General features: G+C 67.5%; 1 protein-coding gene across 10 annotated transcripts; it reads left to right on the top strand.

Moving 5' to 3' along the window:
* The first annotated feature begins 2,679 nt into the window (after positions 1-2,679).
* FGFR3 (fibroblast growth factor receptor 3) lies at positions 2,680-18,044 on the top strand. 10 transcript variants are annotated; one of them, XM_012531328.3, is made up of 18 exons: positions 2,680-2,871; positions 3,241-3,451; positions 8,740-9,006; positions 9,150-9,203; positions 10,782-10,951; positions 11,035-11,158; positions 11,235-11,425; positions 13,014-13,158; positions 13,604-13,794; positions 14,143-14,291; positions 14,651-14,772; positions 14,850-14,960; positions 15,034-15,224; positions 15,307-15,429; positions 15,509-15,579; positions 15,791-15,928; positions 16,089-16,194; positions 16,308-18,044. In XM_012531328.3, the coding sequence occupies exons 2-18, from the start codon at positions 3,340-3,342 to the stop codon at positions 16,452-16,454; spliced, it is 2,412 nt and encodes an 803-aa protein (XP_012386782.1). In that variant the 5' UTR covers positions 2,680-2,871; positions 3,241-3,339; the 3' UTR covers positions 16,455-18,044. The 10 variants fall into 10 exon arrangements, with proteins under 10 accessions (XP_012386782.1, XP_033275516.1, XP_033275518.1 ...); XM_033419625.2 differs by having other exon boundaries at positions 10,779-10,951; XM_033419627.2 differs by lacking the exon at positions 13,014-13,158 and adding an exon at positions 12,213-12,363 and having other exon boundaries at positions 2,680-2,875; positions 10,779-10,951.
* The last annotated feature ends 542 nt before the right edge of the window (positions 18,045-18,586 follow it).

Below are 18,586 nucleotides of genomic sequence, written 5' to 3'. Positions count from 1 at the left end.
AGGCCTGGAAGGGGAGGTAAGGAGGGGCAGATGCAGGGCTGGCTGCTGACAGCCTGCTGTGATCCCAGCGCCCAGGGCACACAGCAGCCCGCTCACCACCACAAGCCCCAACAAGCCGGGCCGCCCAGCTCTGACTCAGCGACCAGGCTGGGCTGGGCTGGGCTGCCCGTCAGACCCCCACTCTTGCCTCGCCCTCAGCCTCACCTCCGCTCCCCGCACTGTGGTCCTTGGGAGATGGGGTGGGGACTTCGCGGGGGAGTGGGGGGCGTGTCAACACCACACCTCGGGCTCCAGTGGGCCCGAGGAGTGCCTACCGCACCGGGGTGCCAGGAGGACTGAGCCAGGCCGTTCCAGAAGGGTCTTGAGGGAAGTGCTCTGTCAAGAGGGCCATGATGAAATAGTGGCTACTAACGGCTCCTCTAGAGGCGGCTTCGCCCAGCTCTGGGGAACAGGGCGCAGGCGCACTGAACGACGGCTCGCCCCGCGTCTGGGGAAGGCCCCGCGGAACAACTGGCTCCAGCTGAACGGCCTGGCGTGGAAACAATAATTGTGAACAATAAAATTATTTTGTCAAGAATAACAAAACTGCCTTCAAGCAATTCCCTCCCCCGGTGGCGAGGGTGGGACAAAATGGGCAGTGACTCCTCCGGGGTTCGCAAGAGGCAGTGCTCAGACCCTCTGGAAGCAATCGGGCAGAGTCGGCAGCCTAGAGCCGTGCAAATGCTCCTGAACTTTGACCTAAATGCCACCAGACAGTGCCACTGGAAACAGGCGGCAGCGAAGGGACCACTTCAAACTGTGGGCGGCACCAAAGAAACCAGCCACTGTGGGGTGTATGAAGGGCAGGATGGGGGCCTCCGAAAGGGAGATCCATGTCCTGACCCCCGGAACCTGGGAATGTGACCTTATTTGGAAAAAGAATCTTTTGCGGTCATTATGTTAAGCTCTTGAGATCAGGAGATCAGCTTGGATTACCTGGGTGGCCCTACATCCGACGACAAGGTCATTATAAAACAGAAGAGAAGCCATGTGACTATGGGGGCAGAGATCAGAGTGACGCAGCCACAAGCCAAGGGATCCAGGAACCACAACAGGCGGGAAGAGGCGGGAAGGATCCTCCCCTAGAGCCTGGGGCGGGGCCGGGGGGGGGGGGGAGCAGGTAGGAGGAATGGCCCCACCCTGATTTCAGACTGCTGGCCTCAGAACAGGGAAAGACTAAATTTCAGGCAACTAGTTTGTGGAAATTTGCGACAGCAGCCCTAGGAAAGGAATCCAGGGTGTCTAGTACCCAGGGGTCAACCGAGGCCTGTCACTGGAGGAAGAGGGGGGCTCACACCCACCCTTCAGGAACAGCGTAAGTGCCCATCTCCCTCTCGCGCTGCCCATTGGCCAGACCCACACAGAAGCTGATGATGCCCCTGGCCAGTCTGGGGGGCATGGGTTTGACCAGAGCAGGCAACGAGGGCAGCATACAGCAGAGGCGCTCATCTGTCGGATGGGCACAGAGGAGTGGGACCTTCCAGGGTCCTGAGGTCTAGCCTCAGAGGCTGGGGTGTCTCCAGGCTGCGCCCGGAGCTGTGGGATGGCAGGAGCAGCAGTTCACACAGGGGCTTTCATTGTCCATTTCCCTGATGAGCAAACTGAGTCCAAGAAGCCACAAGCCAGGTGGGCCAGAGGCAGTTGGCTGGGGCAGCGCAGACCCAAGCCAGGTCACCCTCTCCCCTGTCTGGCTGCTGCAGGTCCCCGCCCCCCTGGGCTTGCCTGAAAGTGAGAGAAGAGCTCTCTTCCTTGTGAAGGGGGACACAGAAGCCACAGCCACACTGGGTCCTCCTGCCCTGCAGCGCCCCAGGACCCCGCACATCCCTGGCAGCTCAGGCTCTGCCACCAGCTCCCCCCTCGGCCTTCCTCCGAGCCCTAGGGTTGGCATCCCCCACCCAGGGCCCCCCAGCGCTGCTCTCCATTCTGATGTCTGGCGAGTACCCCATCTCCAAACTTCTTCCTCCTGGGGTAGTGGGGGTAGGTGAGCCTCTCTGGCGAGGCACTCACGCAGCTGAGCTCCAGTCGCTTAATAAAGCGTGTGCAACAGTCGCTTAATAAACGCAGGGGCGAGCCCGCAGCTTCCGGAGTCCCCTAGCGTTTCAACCCCAGGCGGGCAGGCAGAAGTGTCCTTCGCCCCCAGGCCTTCTGTGCTGCTCACGCCTCCGGGCTCAGCCTGTGCAGCTCCTTCTCTGTGAAGCCTCCCTGACACGTTTCACCCACAGAGACCACCCCTCTCTACACCGCCCCCTCTCTCCCAGCCTTCCGGGGCCTGAGCCCCTGGTGGGCGGCCGGGTGCTAACCGGGACTGCGCGCTGTGCAAATAGAAGCCTGCGCTCGGGCTCTCTGTGCGCTCGCCCCGCGCGGGGCCGCCCTCAGCGCAGGGCCCAGCGGTGCGACTGGGGGCCTCGCCGCGGAGCCGGGCTCCCACGCCCTCCGAGACCGCCGGGCACCCCCGCCCCGCCCCGCCCCGCCCCCTCTAATCCCCTCCGCGGGCAGAGGCGAGGCAAGCCGCGGCCCCGCCTCCGGACCGCCCCAGGGGAGGGGCGTGTCCCCGCGCCCGAGCGGGCCAGAGCGGGCGTGGCCGGGGCGGGGCGGGGCGGGCGCAGGCCGGCCCCCACTGGCTGCCGCGCGCCGGGCAGCCCGGGCTCAGTGCGCGGTGGCGGCGGCGGCGGCGGCGGCGCGGGCAGCTGGCGCCGCGCGGTCCAGCTCGGCCGGGCGCACGGACGCACCGCCGAGCCGACGGCCGGTGGGACGGGGCGCAGGCGCTGGGCCGCCGGGCAGCGAGCGCGAGCCAGAGCCGTGCTCAGTGAGTCGGGCGCCCGCTGCTGCCAGGTTGGTGCGTGGGGACCCGGCGGGCGCGAGGGGACCAGGCGGGCGCGCGGCAGGTCCAGAGCGCGCGGCGGGCTCGGATCCCGAGCGGTCTCTGCGGCGGGGCCCGGCCGGGGCGCGGGCTTCCAGCTCTGGAAAGTTTGCAGCCGCCGCCGCCGCCGCCCTGGGAGGGCTCTGCAGCAGCCAGGGAGGGAAGGGGGAGGGAGGGACCGCGGCGGGGAGGCGGCGGCCGGCGCCAGGCGGCCCGGGAGCCCTGGGCGGCGGCGGCGGGCGGGGCGGACGGGGATCGGAGGGGCCGGGGCGCAGGAGCCCTGCCACCGCCGCCTCCGCCCCTGCGCGCCCGAGTAACGAGTTGCCTGCCTCCTCCAACAGACTCCCGAGTGGCGCCCTCCCGCCGGTGCTAGAACCGGGCCATGGGGGGCAGCATGCTGGCGCGCGCCGCCTGAGGACGTCGTAACACCCGCCCCAGCTATGGGCGCCCCGGCTTGCGCCCTCGCGTTCTTTGTGGCCGTGGCAGTCGTGATGACCGGCGCCGTCTCCGGGTCCCCGGGCATGGAGCAGCGCGTCGTGCGGAGAGCAGCAGGTACGGAAGGACCCGACGGGTACTGGGGAGGGGCACTGGGCCCCGGCAGGCAGAAGCGTCGGGGCCGGGGAACGGGCGCCTGGGTGGGTGTGGGGCGCCGGAGATCTGAGTGGGCCCCAGGGCTTGCTCTGGGCTGGCATAGCGGGGCCAGCGTCCGGGTTTCTGCCGCCCTCCCTCCCCGGGGATCGGGGCCAGAGCTGGCGCGGCAGTTTGTGGGGCGCCTGGAGCCGCAGGGCTGCCACCCAAGTGCGAGGCTGCGGCGGCGAGCCGGGCACCGCGGTGGCGTCCGCAACCCCCGCCCCCAGCGGTTCCCCAGTGGGGCGCAGCCTGCTCCCGGGCGCTGTCGGGAGGGCTCGGGGACTGCGTTTCCACGATTCCCATTGTTCCGCGGGTTCTGCACTGACGGACAGTTTCTGCTGTTGGTTCCTCTCCCCCAGCCCCCTTCGGGCCCCAGTTCGTGGCCAGCTTCAGCCAAAGCGAGAGGTTGGACTTTGGAGGGAGGGTATGAGAGTGCGTCAGCCCGGGGCCGGGCCCCAGCCCCTCAGTGGCCTGCATGACCAGGTGACACCTAGTGCCTCCGTTTCCCCCCACCCAGCTCTCATGCCCTGTGAGTTAAGATGACTGCCCCCAGGGGTGTGCAGCGAACGCCAGGCGGGGGCCGGAGGTAAGAGGGCGGATGTCCGAGCGATGTGGAGTCGCGGAACCCCGCTGGCGGTCAAGGTCCGGCGGGACGTCGAGGGTCTGCGAGGAGGGCCCGTAGAGTCTGGGCAGGGGCGGGGCGGGAGCGCGTCTTGGCACCGGGCCCTGACCCGCACACGCACAAGGCCCTCGAGGTGCAGCGCGCGCTGACCCACGCTGCGCCCGGCCGAGCGCTCCGGGTGCCCACGCCCCGCACACGCGCTGCCAGGCCCCCGGCGGCGGCCGGGCAGAGAGGGGAGGCCGTAGGGAGCCCGCCCCCTGGAGACCGCCAACTCCGGGGCGCTGGCGAGGACCGGCGCGGGCGAGGGGGCTGCGCGCACCGCTGTCCCCAGCCCGGCGGCGGCGCGGAGGGAGGCCTTCGCCCGGTGAGCTCACGCCCCACCCGGGCGAGACCCGAACAGCCGCTCCTTTGTACCTCGGCGCGGCCACAGACCGCGCATTGATGGCGGCCGGGCCTCGCGGGGAGGTGTGAGTCGAGCGGCTGCGGGCGCGCAGTGCCAGGGAGGCGGCGGCCGCGGGCTGGACGGAGGCAGATGGCGGCCCGCCCCTCCCTGCGTCCCCCGCGCCCCTTCCTCCGGCGGCGGCTGCGGCCTCCAGGAACAATGTCATTTTTTTATGAATGAAAGTGGGCTCGGCGCTTGAATGTGCGTGTCATTCAGCGGCGTGACAGAGGCCGTCGGGAGGTCAGGGCGCGCTTTTAGCGCTTGCTAGGGCGGCCCCCGCTTCCAGGGGCGCAGAATAGGCGGCCGCGGGGGGAGCCCCGAATTAGCATTCGCATTCAGATAAAGATATTACTCCCTACGGCCGGGGAATGTCAAATAGCCCCGGGGGAGGGGGCGGTGGGCGGAGCTCCAGACCTCCCGGACCCCCTGCGGCGCGGAGGTGGGGCAGTGGCCCCCTCCTTCCCCGCCTCGGGAAACTGGCAGCGCCCCCACCAGATGCGGGCCTAGGGTAGAGCGTCCTGAGGACCCCCCCAGGGGCTGGGGTGCCCGCGCACCGGGGCCCCTGTCCCCGCAGTAAAGTTGGTGAAACAGGTAGTGAGTTGATAGGTCAATAAACCTAATCCGGTTCCTGAAGGAGCTGGGCCACGGGCCAGGCAGTAAAAATACAAAGGCCTCGTGAAATTTACAAAGGTCCCAGCCTGGCACTTCCCGGGGAACATAAATTACGGAGCCGGAGCTGGCAGGGGTCACGGACACTGGGGAAGGTGTCCGCCGCTGGACTGCCCTGGCCACCCCAGGCCCCGCCAGGGCGGCCTCCATCTCCGCACGAAGCCACCGGCGGGGGCCCCCGCCAGGCAGGAAGGTTGATGGGCCCCCCCCCCCCCCCCCGGCCAGGAGGGGCCTCGGGGGGTGAGGGTACTTCCCAGGAAGGCGCTGGCGCACCCTCCCCCACCTGCTCCTCCTCAGGGCTGGACTTTGAGCCCCGCGGGCCTCTGGGTGGTTCATTAACCTGCGCTGAGCCTGAGGCTGGACCTCTGGCCTCTGAGCCCCTGCACTGAGCCAAGGGTGCCCCCGCCCCCCCAGGCCCTCAAGTCCCACCTGGGGCCCTATCTGGGGCCTGGTGCGCCCCATTTTACAGTTGAACCTAGAGGGGAGCTAGGGGTCTCCTTGAGGAGGTAGGCGGGGCGTCTGCCCAGGTACCGGTTTGGGGGAGCGGGTGGCCAGGCCGGCCTGAGTGATTTACAAGTGAATGAACAGTGAGGAGCCTCTTCAGGCTGGGGGACCGGGGGGCTCCCTGACCCCAGGCCCTGCTGGGCCCGAGGCTGCTGGCTGCCCACCCTGGTTCTGGTTGCTTTCCTGCAGCCTCAGTTTCCTCGCCTGTGCGGGATAACGGAAGGGTTGCTGGAGGATTAGGCTGGATAATCCTGTAAGCCCTCATTAGCCCGCCAGGCCTCCGGATCCCACCCCTTTCTTTTCCTCACTTTGTTACGAAACTTTTCATATTGTTTCCGGGTGGGGAGGGGACTGGGGAGGCAGGAAGGCCATGACTTCACGGTCCCTTTGGGGCGCGCCTCCCGGCTATTTAAAGCATGTACCTGGCATCAGAGACCTTCACCCACATCCAGAGCCAGAGGGCTTTGCTCTTCCTCCGTCGTCAGCTCCAGGCGCCTCCTCTGAATCGGGTCTGGATTTGATGCTTGTTCCCTGGGGTCTCCTCCAGGCCCCTCTCACGGAGGGTGGCCCGACCCCTGCACACCCCACATGCATTGAGCGGGTCTCAACTGTAGTGACCCCAGACCGGGAGCGAGTTCCGCCAGCAGGGCTCGCGGCCCTCCGGAGCAGGCTGGCACCACTCCGGCTGCGGCCTGGTGGACATCAATCCTGGGGTGTAGCCCTGGGGCAGGGGGGTCCCGCGCCCCCTATTTTCACCGGCTCCAGTGCTTTAACTGCTTGTGGTGGCCCCCCTGGCCTGCCAGTGGGGGAAACTGAGTCAAGGGGCCCGTGAGTGGCAGATTCAGGAGGATTCTGGGCCTGGGAGACGTGCCCAAAGGCCCGGCTTGGCCCCTCCAGGACACAGTACCCCTTGGCGGCCCCCTCACCGAGCTCAGGCCTTTGGCGGGGGTGCAGGCTGGAACAGGTGCTGTGAGACCCACGGGGGCGGACATTCCACCTCTGCCCACCCCCGCATGGCACGTGGGCACCCACCATGGCACAGAGGACATTTGTCTTCCCACGTGTGTGGCGCCAGTGCCTGTGTGGGTGTGGACGGGCCCCCTTTTGTTCAAGAAAGCCTCCTTCCTGAGGCCATTGTGGTGGGAGCTGAGTAGCCCACCGCCCCTAGGCAGAGTGCCCCCTCGGGCCCTGCCCGTCACTCTGTGTCCCCCCGCCTGACACCACCGCCGCCCCCGCCTTGGCGTTGCCTGGTCTCCCCCGGGTCCTCTGTGGCGCGGAGTGGATTGGATCTGCAGGAAGTGGAGGTGCTACTGCCGTCCCTGCCCTGGTCCGGAGGTCCCCGGCCTCCACGGCCACCTAGTGGAGCAGGGTCCTGGGCAGGTCCGGGGCTGGCCCTCGGCGGAGTGCTGGGTCCTCCCAGCCCCCTGCTGGACCAGGTTGAAGCGAATACTTGTGCGGATGGCTTGACCTGCCTTTGCCACCCAGACCAAACCGGAACCAACCACTGTTGCCCTTGGGCCAGGGCCTGGGGCTGAGGCAGCCGCAGCCAGCCTGTTCTCGGCCTTCTGGGGGGCCTCAGCCGGCTCCCGGCACTGGGTGGTCCCCACATAACACTGTGGCCGGGACTGGGGGTCTGAAAGTCAAGCCAGGAGCCCCCTGACTGTGGGGACCCTGGGAATGCAGACCCCATGGGCACTTCAGGGACCCTTCTGGTGGGCGCCGAGCTTGTGGAACCTCCTGAGGTGGGGGGCAGAATGGGGCCCATCAGAGGAGCCAGGGACTGGCATGGCCAGAACGGGCAGCTGGGCCCTCGAATCTAGGCCGTGCGTCGGCAGAATGACAAGTAACGGTGTGACCGACCCAGCTGGGTCTGCGTGGTGGGACCACCCACCCCTGTCCCGGGCCCAAAGCCCAGGCTGCCTGCCTGCGCCGTGCATTGCCCAGCTCTGGCAGGGAGGCCTGGGGGGGCTGGTCAGCCCCTGGGTCCCAGGCCTTGTTGGCCCCTTGGGATCTGGACAGCCACTGGTCAGGGGAGGGGCGCAGGGGCCACAGTGGACATCCGCCCTCGGCAAGGACTCTCCACCCCGACTTCTCGGCACCTGCGGGGAGAGGTGGGCCGGGCCTCCTCAGCCTGGCCTGGCGGTGCCTGCTCTGGCCTCGCTGCCAGCCGAGTCTGCAGTCTTCCTCCCCTCGCCTGTGTCCATCTGTAAGATGAGGGGTCCTAGGTCCCCTCACCCCACTGGCCACAACTGGTACCACGTCTGTGTATTTCTAGCCTCCTTCTGGGTATGTGTTCTCTCTGATTTACTGCGGAGGTGTAGTCTGAGTCGGGGTTCAGGCTGTCCATGCCCCTGAGAGCCTCCACTCTGGGCTGGTCTTGCCGGCATCAGCTTGGGGCTCTTCTGGAAGGCTTGGGGGTGTTGTCTGACTGCGGCGCTCCCTTCTGGGGCTGGGCAGGTCCCGAACTGGTTTTGAAGCCAAGATGAGGGGTGGGGGGCACCAGGTGGGAACCCCCTCCTGGGATGAATTGTCTTGTCACTACCCCGCTCGTCCCCACCTCCGAGCCTCTGTTTTAGCTGAGGTCGGCCAAACACAGCACGCCCACCTCCTGCTTCGCTGCTGCCCATGAGGTCGGAGCGGATGCTGCATTTCTAAATCACTGAAAAGAATCAAAGGAAAATTGGACACTCTGAAACTGGAGTGTTCCATGTCTACAGACAGTGCTGGACTGGAGCGGCCCCTCCCGCTTCCTCGCGTGTCCTCTACATAAGCGCTACCACAGCAGGGTCGTCCTCGGGACGGAGACCTGGTGGCACTACGAACAGTGCCCGCGCCCCGGCCCTGTGGGACAGTCGGCAGGACCACAGGCTCTTCCGTCTCCTGGGCCCACCTCAGCCCCCACAGGCCCCAGCCTCCCCCCGGCGCCCCTGGTTTGGGGGGCGCCTGCCTCACGGGCCCCCATCTTGCCCACAGAGGTCCCGGGCCCTGAGCCTGGCCAGCAGGAGCTGGTCTTTGGCAGCGGGGACACCGTGGAGCTGAGCTGCCACTGGCCCGCGGGGGCTCCCTCAGGGCCCACGGTCTGGGTGAAGGACGGCGTGGGGCTGGCGCCCTCAGACCGCATCCTGGTGGGGCCGCAGCGGCTGCAGGTGCTCAACGCCTCCCATGAGGACGCCGGGGCCTACAGCTGCCGCCAGCGCCTCACGCAGAGTGTCCTGTGCCACTTCACCGTGCGCGTGACAGGTAGGGCCTGCTGGGGCCCACGACGCTCCCGAGGGTCCTGGTGGCCTTGGGGGAGGGGAGGCCCCCGGAGGCGCCGTCGGAGTGAGGGGCCCCTGCCTGGTTGCAGGGCCACCTCCCACATTTCCCTCTCGCTTGCGCTACAGATGCTCCGTCCTCAGGAGACGATGAAGATGGGGAAGACGAAGCTGAAGACACAGGTGAGGCCGGGTTCCAGGCGCGCGGGGCTGCCCAGGGCTGGGGACCGACCTCCCACTGGGGCCCTGCTCACCAGGCAGGGGAGAGACCGAGGTCTGGGGGCCACCTCCGTGGGGGCCCCTTAGTGTGGGGTGGCGGCGATGCGTGCCCAGCTCTGGGCTCCGGGTAGCAGGTGACGGGTGGGATGGGGCACCGTGCTGTGGGGAGGGGACTGGGGCCCGGGGCTCCAGGAGCAGCCGGGGGGCCGGTGTGGCCGGGGCCGGGGCAGTGAGGCCTGTGGGCGAGGTGGCCCGTCCCACGTGTGACTGAGACAGGGCAGGCGGCAGCGGACAGAGGGGTTAGGGCCGGTGGGGGGCAACTGAGACAGTGCGGGTGGGAGAGGGGGTGGCGCTGAGCAGCAGGGACAGCAGGTCCCGGCATATCACTGTGAAGGGGCTGCGCGGTGCTTTCCGGTGACAGGCTGAGGTGACAGCGCCTGGAACAGTGAGCAGCGTGGGCTTTGCCCAGCGGGCGGGGGCCGGCTCAGGGAGGTGGCGTCTGGTGTTGGAGGAGCTGAGTTTGAGATGCCCTGAGATGCGGGACGGGGGTGAGGGCCCCGGCGGGCGCCCCGCCGCCTCCTGCCTGTCCCGTGTATCCCGCTCGCTCTGGCCGTCCCAGGCAGGGGGTTGGCATTCTTCTTCCTGAGTGGGCTCAGGGCCACGCAGCAGGGCTGCTGGCAGAGCTGCCTTCCTGAAGGCATCGCGGTCTCCAGTCCCAGGGAACGGCCCCTCCCTGCCGGGCTCCCCGGGCCACCCTGGGGTCTCTGACACCGGCCCCCAGAGCTCTGGAGGCGCCACCCCCGGCGCCTGCCCACACTGCTCCCCACCCGGGCTTCAGCACCCTCTCGGAGGTGGCTGCATGGGTGGCAGCAGGGTCGCGGGGAAAGGCTCCCTCCCTCCTGGGGACACCCACCCAGCCTCCCCGTGGTGGGAATGCAGCCTCACCCCAGCCCCAAGGGAGAAAAGCCAGTTGGGCTGTGAGGGTGGGGGTGGGACGGTCCTGGAAAACAGGATGGGGGAGCAGGGCCTCGCAGACACCCTTTCACCGCGTCCCCACCTGGTGCCCATGGTGTGGAGAGTGGCTCCTGGCCGTTCTCAAGGCTCCGGGTTCTGCGGGTGGCTGGGTCTTGCCTCCTGGTGAGCTCCCGAGGCCTGGCCCTGCCCGTGCATGCAGCCGGGCTTCCTAGCCCGGTGTGACCTGGTCCCTCTGCGGGCTGCGTCTCCCCTCTGGTGGGCCTGCCTGGGTGGGTGGGTGCTCCCCTGGGAGGACACCTTTGCGTCGTGAAGGCTCCTGGGCCGTGGTGTGGCGCCCGGGGTCCTCTCGGCTGGAGGAGGCGCTTGAGGGAAGTGGACGGGAAGGGAGGGGACCTGGCTTTTGAATGCCGGGAGGTGGCACTGAGGCCACCGAAGGCTCGTCCAGCCCAGGCAGGGGTCTTCAAAAGGCCGATCTTTCCTACACAGGAGGGGAGACAGGCTGGCGCGGGGCAGGCAGGCCTCTACTCCCACCCTGGTCACAGCCTTCCCGTGCCCTTCTGCCAGCAGGGGCCCCTTACTGGACGCGGCCCGAGCGGATGGACAAGAAGCTGCTGGCGGTGCCGGCGGCCAACACGGTTCGCTTCCGCTGCCCAGCCGCCGGCAACCCCACCCCGTCCATCTCCTGGCTGAAGAACGGCAAGGAGTTCCGAGGCGAGCACCGCATCGGGGGCATCAAGGTGGGCCCGGCGGGGGGCGCTGGGGCCTCGGTGCTGGCCAGCAGGGCACAGCCCGCCGTCCGCTCACCCGTGTCCACCTGCAGCTGCGGCACCAGCAGTGGAGCCTGGTCATGGAGAGCGTGGTGCCTTCGGACCGCGGCAACTACACGTGCGTCGTGGAGAACAAGTTTGGCAGCATCCGGCAGACGTACACTCTGGACGTGCTGGGTGAGGCCCGGGCTGGCGGGTGCGGGCGGCAAGCGGGCGTGGGTCAGGCAGCCTCTGAGCGCCCCCTGTCCCGCAGAGCGCTCCCCGCACCGGCCCATCCTGCAGGCGGGGCTGCCCGCCAACCAGACGGCGGTGCTGGGCAGCGACGTGGAATTCCACTGCAAGGTGTACAGCGACGCGCAGCCCCACATCCAGTGGCTCAAGCACGTGGAGGTGAACGGCAGCAAAGTGGGGCCCGACGGCACGCCCTATGTCACGGTGCTCAAGGTGGGCCCCGCCGCGCCGCTGGCTGGGTGGGGCAGGCGGGCTGGGGGCGGGGGACTCCTTGCAGGTGAGCCGTCAGGCCCGGCCCCGCAGGGGCCCCCTTCGCCGGGGACAGGGAGGGCATCCCAGGCAGGAGGCCTGTCGTGTTTAAGGGACGGGGGTCGGGGCACAGGCTTTGGACCTGCGGGGAGAAGCAGCGGGGGGTCGGCTCGGGAGGTGGGGCCCGGCCCGGCACGCCAGGACCTACAGTGAGCCCTGTGTCCTTGCGCCCTTGTCTGCCTTCAGACGGCCACCCGCCCACCTCGCTGGGCCCTCAGGGCAGGACCGCCTGAGCTTTGTTCCCACGGCCCCGGGGGTGGGGGCCCCCCGAGTTGGGGTGATTGCGACACTTGCAGCCCAAAGAGAAACATCTGTTTAGAGACGAGATGGGCCTGCGGGGCGGGAGCAGGGGTCCAGACTAGCCGCGGGGCGGTGCCGGGTGCTCTCGGCCCAGCCGTGTGGCAGCCGGGGCCCCCGCGGTGGGCAGCTCCAGTGCCCTGGGAGGGCCTCTCTGAGCGCCACCAGCCAGGGCTGCGCTCCGGGCTGTTGGGGTGGATGAGGGGAAGGCGCATCCGCGGAGACGACAGCCGCCTCCAGGCAGCCTTCCTAGCTGGCACAGCCTAGTCCGCCCATCCGTTCCTTGGGGGTCTCAGAGCCTCAGAGCCTGGGGTCTAGACAGGCCCGCTCCTGCGCGGCCACTTCCATGCCCGGCGGGGCTTCCGCGCCTGAGCCGGGTCTCTTGTCCCTGCAGTCGTGGATCAGTGAGAGTGTGGAGGCCGACGCGCGCCTCCGCCTGGCCAATGTGTCCGAGCGCGACGGGGGCGAGTACCTCTGTCGAGCCTCCAATTTCATAGGCGTGGCTGAGAAGGCCTTTTGGCTGCGTGTTCACGGGCCCCAAGCAGGTAACAACTCTGTCCCACGCCTGCCTGGCACGCCGAGCTCCAGCTCCGACGCCCTGGCTCTGCGCCCACCCGCACGCCCCGCCGCTCGTGCCCCGTCCCCAGCTCACACTCTGCTCCTGGCGTGGCCACATCTGCGCCGCCGCCTCTCTGGCCTCCGCCGTGACCGCCTGCTTTGAGCCCCCGTGGCCTGTGCCGACCCGCCTGCACCCCCGTGCGCACTCCTCCCCCCACCCCCCTGCCCGGAGGACATCAGCCCCGAGGCCGGGCCGGAGCCCATCTTCCGCTGCTCTGGCTCTCGTGCTCTCCCTCCATCCCTCTCTGGCCCCTGCTCCCGCTGCTGCTCACTTCCTGCCCGTCTCTCTGTCGCCTGCCCGCCCACCTCCCCTCCTGGTGCGCGCTAACCCCTCCTGCTGTGCTGCCGGTCGCACGCCTGGCTCACCTGGGACAGAGGACTTGCCGGTGGAGGGACTGGCTTCAGGCTCGGTGTGGACGCACGAGGCAGGGGGCCCTCGGCCGCCGTGGCCGTGGCCGTGGTGGTGGTGGCGGCGTTTTCCTTGCAGCCTGGCTGGATCGTCGCCGCGTGGACTCTGGCTGTGGTGCCCGTGGGAGGTGCTGGCGCTCTCCTATCGCGCTCTGTTCTTTCTTTGTAGACGGCGGGCGCTAACACCACCGACAAGGAGCTAGAGGTTCTGTCCTTGCGCAATGTCACCTTTGAGGACGCGGGGGAGTACACGTGTCTGGCGGGCAATTCTATCGGGTTTTCCCATCACTCTGCGTGGCTGGTGGTGCTGCCAGGTACCAGCTCCTGCTGCGCTCGCTCTGCGCCTGTCCTCTCGGGGCTGCAGCTCGGGACACGCCAACGCCATCGGGGACAGGCAGGGGACCGCAGAGCCCTCGAGCCAGGCCCTGTGCCCGGTATGGGGACAGAGCCCACACGGCCCTGTCTTGGCCCAGAGGGCCTCCCTCGAGCGCCCCATCCCAACGGGGTCCCCAGCAGCCGATACGGTGGCTTTGGTGTCTCCCGGGTGGCGGGTGAGGGTGCCGCTGGCTCCGCTGGGCTCTTTCTGTCCTGGGTCTGCCCCTCCTGGCCCAGGCATTTCTGGCTGCTGGACCTTCAACGAGTAGGCCCTTCAGGCCTCAGCACTCGCACCAGGGGAGCTGAGCCCCCGGCCCGGCCCAGGGCGGCCCGCGGGGGCTCCTGAGAGGCTGGGCCAGGCCCCCAACGCCCGTGTCTTTGCAGCTGAGGAGGAGCTGGTGGAGGCTGGTGAGGCTGGCAGTGTGTACGCAGGTGTCCTCAGCTACGGGGTGGGCTTCCTCCTCTTCATCCTGGTGGTGGCCGCTGTGACCCTCTGCCGCCTGCGCAGCCCCCCCAAGAAGGGCCTGGGCTCGCCCGCCGTGCACAAGGTCTCCCGCTTCCCGCTCAAGCGACAGGTAACAGAAAGTAGATACCAGGTTCCGAGCCGCCCGTGCCCCTGCCCCGGCCTCCCGGGCTCCCACGCTCAGTCCCCTTCCTAGTGTCAAGGCCTGGGGCCTGGGGCCTGCCCGGGGACAGCCCTTCTGCTGTGGGGGGCGCCGAGCCCTCGGTGGTCTCTGTGGTCACCGCACAGAGCCGGGTCACTCTGGGCACAGAACATTTTAGAAGTCTTCGCTCAGTGCTGTGCAGGAGTCAGGCAGCCATCCCAGGCCCGGCCTCGGCCTACGGTCCGAGGGGGCCGCACCCTCGCCCCCGCGCCCCGGCCGTGCGGCCCCGCAGCACCAACCTGCCCCTGCTGACCCAAGCAGGTGTCCTTGGAGTCCAGCTCGTCCATGAGCTCCAACACGCCGCTGGTGCGGATCGCCCGGCTGTCCTCGGGGGAGGGCCCCGCGCTGGCCAACGTCTCTGAGCTCGAGCTGCCCGCCGACCCCAAGTGGGAGCTGTCCCGGGCCCGGTCAGTGGTGTGCGAAGGCCTGGGGCCCTGGCCCGGGGGGGGCGGGGGGCGCACACACGGTGGGGGCCGGTGGTGGGGAGGGGCCCCACTCGGACCCGGCTGCATTCAGATGGGAATCAGGTAGGCCACTGCCGGAGATGGGGCTGGGGCGTGGCGGGGAGGACCCGCCCCAGGAAGTGCTCTCACCGGCCCAGAGGCCGGGGTGGGGGGGTGGGGGCAAGGTCCTCCACCAGCACGAGCACGGTCGCCGGGGCGAGGGTGGTGGGCTTCCTGGAGGCGGTGGCACTGCACCTCAGGCTGCCTGGGACAGTGCCTCGAGCGGGCGGGCGTGCTCATCGCTTCTCTGCTTTTGCCGCCAGGCTGACTCTGGGCAAGCCTCTCGGGGAGGGCTGCTTCGGCCAGGTGGTCATGGCGGAGGCTATCGGCATCGACAAGGACCGGGCTGCCAAGCCCGTCACGGTGGCGGTGAAGATGCTGAAAGGTGAGGGAGGGACATGGCGAGGGGAGCCTGGACGAGGCTGGGGCGGCCCAGCCTGACAAAACCATCTCCCCGCACAGATGACGCCACAGATAAGGACCTGTCGGACCTGGTGTCCGAGATGGAGATGATGAAGATGATCGGGAAACACAAGAACATCATCAACCTGCTGGGCGCCTGCACGCAGGGCGGTGGGTGCTGGGCCCGCGGCGGGCGGCGGGCGGCCCCCAGGTGCAGCCCCCTCTGAGACCCCGGTGCTCGCAGGGCCCCTGTACGTGCTGGTGGAGTACGCGGCCAAGGGCAACCTGCGGGAGTACCTGCGGGCGCGGCGGCCCCCGGGCACGGACTACTCCTTCGACACTTGCCGGCTGCCCGAGGAGCAGCTCACCTTCAAGGACCTGGTTTCCTGCGCCTACCAGGTGGCGCGGGGCATGGAGTACCTCGCCTCGCAGAAGGTGAGCATCGGCGGGGCCGGGCCGGCCGGGGGGCGGAGGGAGCAGCCGGTGGCGACCGCCTCAACCCCGGTCCTGTCCCCAGTGCATCCACAGGGACCTGGCCGCCCGCAACGTGCTGGTGACCGAGGACAACGTGATGAAGATTGCGGACTTTGGCCTGGCCCGCGACGTGCACAACCTCGACTACTACAAGAAGACCACCAATGTGAGCCCGGCCTGGGGAGGGTGGGGGACTCAAGCCGGGAGGGCGCCTGGCGGTCAACAAGCCCCGTTCCTCCTCCCAGGGCCGCCTGCCCGTGAAGTGGATGGCGCCCGAGGCCTTGTTTGACCGCGTCTACACCCACCAGAGTGACGTGTATGTGGCCCCCAGACCCGGGCGGGGGTGGGGTGGGGAGCCGGGCGGGGCACAGGCCACACCAGGGCAGGGGCCGGGGAGCTGTGGGGCAGAGCCGGCCACCATCGGTAGCCCCCTGCACCCCACTGGGGTCTGTCCTGGGGCTTCCGCATGCACGGGGGACCGCGGGCGGCAGGGTGGGCTGACGGTGCCGCGCCCCCGCCGCCCACAGCTGGTCCTTCGGTGTCCTGCTCTGGGAGATCTTCACGCTGGGGGGCTCGCCGTACCCCGGCATCCCCGTGGAGGAGCTCTTCAAGCTGCTGAAGGAAGGCCACCGCATGGACAAGCCGGCCAACTGCACGCATGATCTGTGAGCGCACGCACCCGCCTGTCACCTCGGGACCCCGCTGGGCCCCCACTGAGCCCCGCCCCCGGGCAGGGGGAGGGCCGGCCTCGAGGCTGTTTCCAAGGGAGGGGGACTGGCACGGTGTGCGGGCGCAGGGCAGGGCCCACCTGAGTGCCGCCCGCAGGTACATGATCATGCGTGAGTGCTGGCACGCCGTGCCCTCCCAGAGGCCCACCTTCAAGCAGCTGGTGGAAGACCTGGACCGCGTGCTCACCGTTACATCCACCGACGTGAGTTCGGGCCCCACTGCCGCCCCCCGCCCACCCCCCGCCCCGGGCCTGGACAGCTCGGGCGTTGGAGGTGGCGTAGCACTGACCGCAACCCCACCCCGGCCCGCCTGCAGGAGTACCTCGACCTGTCGGTGCCCTTCGAGCAGTACTCGCCGGGCGGCCAGGACACCCCCAGCTCCGGCTCCTCAGGGGACGACTCCGTGTTCGCCCATGACCTGCTGCCCCCGGCCCCGCCAGGCAGCGGGGGCTCGCGGACGTGAAGGGCCGCGGCCTGCGGGCCAAGCCCCCATCAACGTGAGAGCGGACCCCAGCCTGCCGTGCTGCCACTGGTGTGCCGTGACCAACGGGTCTCACCGGCCTGGGCTCAAGACCTGGAACAGGTGGACAGATGGACAGACAACTTCCACATGTGTGCATGTGTGCACTCGTGTGTGCTCGGGGTCCCCGGCTTGCCCGCCCTGCTGTGTGGTGACCTCCTGGCCACCTGGGCCGGCAGCACCGGTGGACCGGACGTAGAATGTAAGGGGCTTCTCCCGTGGGGCCCCTCAGGGCAGGGAGCCGGGCCCCTCCCCAGGCTCCCCTGACCCCCGCTGCCACCCCACAGGGAGCATCGGGGTGGGCCGGGCTCCAGTGTCCAGAGTGGGCTGAGGCCCCCCCTCCAAGTGCCCAAGCTGAGCCTACAGGGAAGCCCCCGTGTGGCACACCTCCCACCCAAGTGGCACCTTGCGCCTGGGGTGAGTGTTAGCGGCTCCCCACCTCCAGGCCTCCCCACTTCCCACCTTGACTCTCAGAGACTGAAATTACGGGTACGTGAAGGCGGGAGCCTTTAACTTCTATCCGAAAGGTTTATTCCAGAAATGAGTGTACATTTATATAAATAGATGCTGTGTATATGATATACACATACATATATATATAAATATCTATATGGAAGAGGCAGGCTGGTACAACTGAGGCACGGGGCCCTGAGGGTGCAGGGGCCGGGGTGCCCTAGTCGAGCGAGGCGCCCTGGGGGCTCGCTGTTGAGACGCAAAAACCAGCAGAGGTTGGAGGGGCTTTTCTGGCACCGCAGTTCTGTTTTAAAAATTGTTCCTGGACCTGTATGTTTGTAAAGCTCTTTATCGACCCCCAGAGCCTGTGTCCCCGTCACTCCCCAGGCTCCTAGCGTTCAGCCAGCTGCACGGCAGAGGCTTAAGTTTTAACTTATTAACAGTGAGATGGTTTATGCTTTGTTTAGGGGCATTGCTGAGGGTGTGTCCAGCCCACACCCCAAGGCCAGAGCCAGCCCCCTGGCACCCTAAAGGGTCGTTAATAGTTTGAGATGATTCCGAGGGGATATTTTATTTCCTTTGGCCTTCTTTTGCAGGAGAAGTAGATTTCTATAGGATTTTTCTTTAGGAGATTTATTTTTTTAGACTTCAAAGCAAGCTGGTATTTTCATACAGGTTCTTCTAATTGCCACGTGTTCCAGGCAGGGAGGCAGTTTCGGGGCGGGGGGGCAGCCCTGCATGCAGGTTCAGATGTTAGATGTTACAAGTTTATATATATCTATATATATAATTTATTGAGTTTTTACAAGACGTATTTGCTGTAGATTTAACACTTCTTACGCAACGCTTCTAGACTTTTGTAGCCCGGACTACCTTTCAAAGCTTGGGAGAGAAAGCCACAAATTCAGTTTTGTTACTTTTTGTACTGTTAATGGCCCTGAGTTTGGGCGGCTGTTCTCTGCTTGTCAGCGGGCTCAGGGTGGTCTCGGTTCTCAGGGCCCCCAGCCTTGTGGGGGCCAAAGGTGTTGGCCCAAACCAGCAGACGTGCTTTCCAAAAAATAAACAGACAACTGGTTCAGATCCATGCTTTCTTGTCTCCTGTCCTGGAGTCCCGGGCAGCTCCCGGGTACTCACTGCCCACCTGGGGCAAGTCCTGTCATCTGTCCCCCGAGGAGGGAGGGGTCACTAGTTGCTGCTGGAGCAACAGCTGCGGGGGTGGGGGCCCCAGACTAGACTGGCTGGCTGCCTGGGTCTTGCACTCTCCAAGGCTTTCCAGCCCAGGTCTTTGGCTCAGAGACGATGTGTCCTGGGCAGAGCTAGGGTGAGGGTGATCCGGTGTGCCCAGCTGCACAGGGGCCCGACGCTGGCAGGGCGGAACCTCAGGGTCACCAGTGGTCTTCACTGCCTTGGTCGGGGGTCTCCAAGGGCAGGGAATGCAAGTGATGTGTTTGTGGGAGAAGGCAATGGGGAAATCCTCTGGGCCTGCCCATCCCCTATCTGCCCCCAGCTCGTGGAGTTCAGGGGCCCTGAGGGTCACATCCAGGTAACTGTTGCTGGTTCCAAGGCCTCCCTCTCCTCACCCTGCCCCTGGTGTCTGCCTACCCTGTCAGCTGGGGGAGGGG

The sequence above is a fragment of the Orcinus orca genome, chromosome 4, assembly GCF_937001465.1.
Source record: "Orcinus orca chromosome 4, mOrcOrc1.1, whole genome shotgun sequence".
NCBI classification, from domain to species: domain Eukaryota; kingdom Metazoa; phylum Chordata; class Mammalia; order Artiodactyla; family Delphinidae; genus Orcinus; species Orcinus orca.
The sequence above is the reverse complement of the archived record's forward strand: the minus strand, read 5'-3'. Positions and strand labels throughout refer to the sequence as shown.

What these genes read in the sequence shown, in the direction of transcription:
- FGFR3 (XM_033419627.2), top strand. Translation starts at nt 3,340, where the DNA reads ATGGGCGCCCCGGCTTGCGCCCTCGCGTTCTTTGTGGCCGTGGCAGTC. An exon ending in TGGGAGCTGTCCCGGGCCCG is followed by an intron (nt 14,292 to 14,650) that starts GTCAGTGGTGTG and finishes TTTTGCCGCCAG; the next exon opens with GCTGACTCTGGGCAAGCCTC. An exon ending in GGGCGCCTGCACGCAGGGCG is followed by an intron (nt 14,961 to 15,033) that starts GTGGGTGCTGGG and finishes CGGTGCTCGCAG; the next exon opens with GGCCCCTGTACGTGCTGGTG.